At 41.3% G+C, this 2270-nt stretch overlaps 2 protein-coding genes across 2 annotated transcripts in view; one reads left to right on the plus strand and one right to left on the minus strand.

The window, feature by feature from the left end:
- The window catches only part of SARC_00730 (hypothetical protein), a 13088-nt gene extending 12391 nt beyond the window's left edge, over positions 1-697 (minus strand). The window contains exon 1 of the mRNA XM_014305576.1: positions 344-697. Within this exon, the coding sequence (XP_014161051.1) occupies positions 344-498 (155 nt within the window). The 5' untranslated portion in view covers positions 499-697. The remainder of the gene's footprint in view (positions 1-343) is intronic.
- A 1015-nt stretch (positions 698-1712) lies between these two features.
- On the plus strand, positions 1713-2189 carry SARC_00731 (hypothetical protein; the record flags this gene model as incomplete). Its single annotated transcript, XM_014305577.1, has 1 exon — positions 1713-2189. One exon carries the CDS (start codon positions 1713-1715, stop codon positions 2187-2189), a length of 477 nt encoding a protein of 158 aa, XP_014161052.1.
- Positions 2190-2270: the final 81 nt, after the last annotated feature.

A 2270-nucleotide genomic window follows, 5' to 3' on the forward strand; every position in this document is an offset into this window, starting at 1 on the left:
TAATATATCAACACGCACATACACACTCACACAGACACAGACACAGACACAGACACAACATATATTTATATATATATATATATATGTGGTATATATATATAAATGGTAAAAAAAATATGTCTACACAAATGTACGTAAATATTAATCACATCACAGGCGCCACTGTACCTAATCTTATATTTTTCTTTGCAAAACGCGCAACGTTTGGTCGTGCAGGACTCGTATGTCATTCCTTACAATATACAGATAAAATATTGTTTGAAGTTGTACAGGCAGCAAAACATAGTTCAAACCCCCCCGTTCTATATGTGATTCATATAAAAAGACGGAGTTTGGTACGCACTTTGCTAGCTCGAAGACCTGGGGGATACTCTCTTCATCCACATCTAATGCCAGGTGGCCTGTAACTCCGTATTTCTTGACTATTTCTGCAATAGTTTGGTCATTAGGAATGCCCGTGAAGTTCGAGTTTCGTATGGTAATACAAGGCACTATCATCTTCGCGAATTGCGAGTATTATCGATGCACTTCTATAATTGTAGATAAACTACAAAGTCTCCGGACACAATCCGGTGGTTATGGTACTAAATATGTAGAAATATGAACTACTAGTAGATGTATATATCGATATACACCACCATATATTTACATACGGCACCTACAAATATGTAAAAATCTATTTACAAAACAATACATCAATCATGCACGCCATCATGATGGAACGAATACTCTTCTAATAATTGCGATGATATCAGCCACCCAATGGGCAGCAACAGGGCCCTGACGTAGGCAGCAACAGGGCCCTGACGTAGTATGGCAGGAGGGAGACACGGACACGCCCAGTCTGGGGCTGACACTCCAACTCTCCCAGAACTTAGAAGTCCACACTCCACAGTCCCTGAGTCCACGAGACCCTTTTTCTTGAAATGAAATTTTACAGGTCTATAGCAAGGCCGTGGGCGACTCAGCCCTCAGGGCTCAGGGCCAGGCACGCGAAACGTCAAGGCATCCATCACCACGACATGAATATTGAATGGGTCACAAAGATGTCAAAGTCCTGTCCATCCCAATTCTGTACCAAATTCAGTAATTTTATGGTATGTACATATCCCGAAAACAGCCTCTGGACGACTCTCAGGCCTCCGCTGCCATACTATTTAAAAACCAACAATAATATTTTAATCATCAGAAATAGGTATTATGAATACTCATAGCCTCCTAAATTATACATTCTCCCGATTACACAAATTAGGTCTTAAAATCCGTATTGATAATCGTTTTATGAAAGCAGCCGCATTTTAAAATATATTTTGGTATTTGTAGCTCTAAACTTTCAATTGGACCAAAATTAGGGTGCAAACCGAACCTTAAAATTCATACCCCCAAGAAACGCATATCATCCATCGGTCAAACCCACGCCGATTTTTGCCACAGATAGCTAAATTGTCTGTCTGTGAGAGTGTGGGTCACAGCGGGAACTGGGAGTCACGGGGGATTTTCTGTAAACAGAACGCTTTCCAAATTTTAGAAACGTATTGTATGACTGTATGCATGTACGCATATTGTTGGTTACTGAACCTAAAATAAGTGTATCAACCATAGTCTATTTATCTGTACTGTATAATACACCTGCTATATACATACATCCATAGGGATACATATACACACAGTACACATAAATAGGCCCCTGAAGATTAGTCAGCACAACCACGATGCAGGAAGTCAATCAGATGCTGTCATCTACCAGTGTAGATGACAAAGGGGGAAACCAATTCAAGAAGCGGGACGCCCTAATCGAATTGGAGGCCAAAGCTCAGAAGAAATGGGACACTTTAAAGGTATTTGAATCGGACGCGCCTGAGGCAGGCACACAGGAATTCGAGGATAAAAACAAGTACATGTGCACATTCCCCTATCCGTACATGAACGGACGATTGCATCTCGGACATTCGTTCTCGCTATCGAAATGCGAGTTTAGTGTGGGATTCGAGCGTCTAAAGGGAAAGAACGCTCTGTTCCCCTTCGGATTCCATTGTACTGGTATGCCCATCAAAGCGTGTGCTGATAAGCTCGCTCGCGAGATGGAGTTGTACGGATGTCCACCGCAGTTTCCCACTGAAGAATCGTCCAATTCTGGCGTCGAGAAGAAGTCCAAGATCGCTGCCAAAGAAGGTAAATATGAATTGTAGATGTATATGTACATGTTTAGTACATATATACATGTCATCATATATCTACACACAAACACACAAACACATACGTGCAAATTT

The sequence above is a fragment of the Sphaeroforma arctica genome, assembly GCF_001186125.1.
Source record: "Sphaeroforma arctica JP610 unplaced genomic scaffold supercont1.25, whole genome shotgun sequence".
NCBI classification, from domain to species: Eukaryota; class Ichthyosporea; order Ichthyophonida; genus Sphaeroforma; species Sphaeroforma arctica.